The sequence below is a fragment of the Etheostoma spectabile genome, chromosome 5 (genome assembly GCF_008692095.1).
Source record: "Etheostoma spectabile isolate EspeVRDwgs_2016 chromosome 5, UIUC_Espe_1.0, whole genome shotgun sequence".
Taxonomy (NCBI): Eukaryota; Metazoa; Chordata; class Actinopteri; order Perciformes; family Percidae; genus Etheostoma; species Etheostoma spectabile.
Window position 1 is genome coordinate 25412885 of NC_045737.1, and position 1499 is coordinate 25414383.

At 40.3% G+C, this 1499-nt stretch overlaps 1 protein-coding gene across 2 annotated transcripts in view; it reads left to right on the forward strand.

The window, feature by feature from the left end:
* Positions 1-119: 119 nt before the first annotated feature.
* Positions 120-1499, forward strand: part of c5 (complement component 5) — a 36992-nt gene continuing 35612 nt past the window's right edge. For both annotated transcript variants that reach the window (XM_032516554.1, XM_032516555.1), the window contains exon 1: positions 120-257. In XM_032516554.1, the coding sequence (XP_032372445.1) occupies positions 127-257 (131 nt within the window). In that variant the 5' untranslated portion in view covers positions 120-126. The remainder of the gene's footprint in view (positions 258-1499) is intronic.

Consider the following 1499-nt stretch of genomic DNA (forward strand, 5'->3'; position numbering starts at 1 on the left):
CACACACACACACACACACACACACACACACACACACACACACACACACAGAGAAGAAGATCCCACTCTGTCCTGTTTTCTGATAATTTGCAGGAATTTGCCAATAGTTGAGGTAATAAATAACTAATGAAATGTAACTCTCTGTCACTGTCAGTCAGTCAGTCTGTGTGTTCGCTCCTCACCGTCAGGATGAAGGTATGTGTCCTCCTGATGTGTGTGTCTTGTCTCTGTTGGAGGACGGAGGCCGATTCCAGATCGTGAGTATTATTATTATTATTATTATTATTATTATTATTACTATTATTATTATTATTATTATCATCATCATTCACTGCCTAATTATCTTTTCGCAATTGTAGAGTGCATTAGGACTGTTTGTGGAACTGCTGCTGTAGTGCAGTTTGTGTTTTTGTCAGTTATATTCTTGTTTAGAATATTCTCAATTATTGCTAACAGGTAAGCATACATGATGCTTTAGCTGAAATGTTTCGACGTCTCTGTCAGGTTCTGTAGTCTGGAGTGGAATGGAGTCTTTACAGACATCTGCTTGCAAGTGTATAAGCGTACAGATAAGAACAGAAAAAGTCAGATGAACAGTGTTTGTAGAACATGCTCCAGCACTGTACGCCACACAGCTCCACCTTAATCAAACATCTGTTTTGAATTGCTGGAATTGTAGGGTCTTTGCAAATTAGAGTGTGGTCTAGACATACTCTATCTGTAACGTGTCTTGAGATAACTCGTGTTATGAGTTGATACTATAAATGAAATTGAACTGAATTGAATTTGTTTGTGGTGCAGAGCAAAGCTGTGAACAAACTTTGTGAGGGTCAGGGGGTGAAAATGAAACCTCCATTTGTAGTTCACAGAGTCTCACATCAGCCAAGCAACACAAGCCTTATAAGGAGAAGTATGTCCAGAAGGTGGAGCCAGAAGAAAGATCATGTTACGATTACCCCATTTCCACTCTGTGAGGCAGGAGACTGGAAGTCATTCAAATCACACAGTTGCCCCCTGAAGAATCTTAATGGCCAAAAATAAAGCACAAAATGTAAAATAAAAAGTCCCAATCCCAAAGTTGTATGCCTATATGTTTTGTCGTTGTCAAAGTAACGTGATAGGCTATGTCTTCGCAAAGTGCTGCCTGACTATTTCGAGCACTTGCACACACTCTGAGGGTTTAGGCCATAGAGGTAGATTGGGTTTAGACCTTTCTTGCTGGCATTCTTGATTAAAGCTTTAGTGCCTAACTTTTTGATATTATTGAACGTCTGTTACAGTCAAGCCATTTCCAAATGAGTTGCTTTAAAGCTAATTAAGAGTATCAGCCCCACTCAACTCTCTCTGTATTTCTTAGTATGGCTATGTTGATTGTGGCGTTTGGTGACTTTTGCATGCAAAAACTTGCATTTGTATATATTTGTCCTTCATGTTTTTTTAATCCTCCGTGTCAACCTTGGCAACTAGAAACTGCGGGGGGGGGGGGGGGGGGGGGGGGG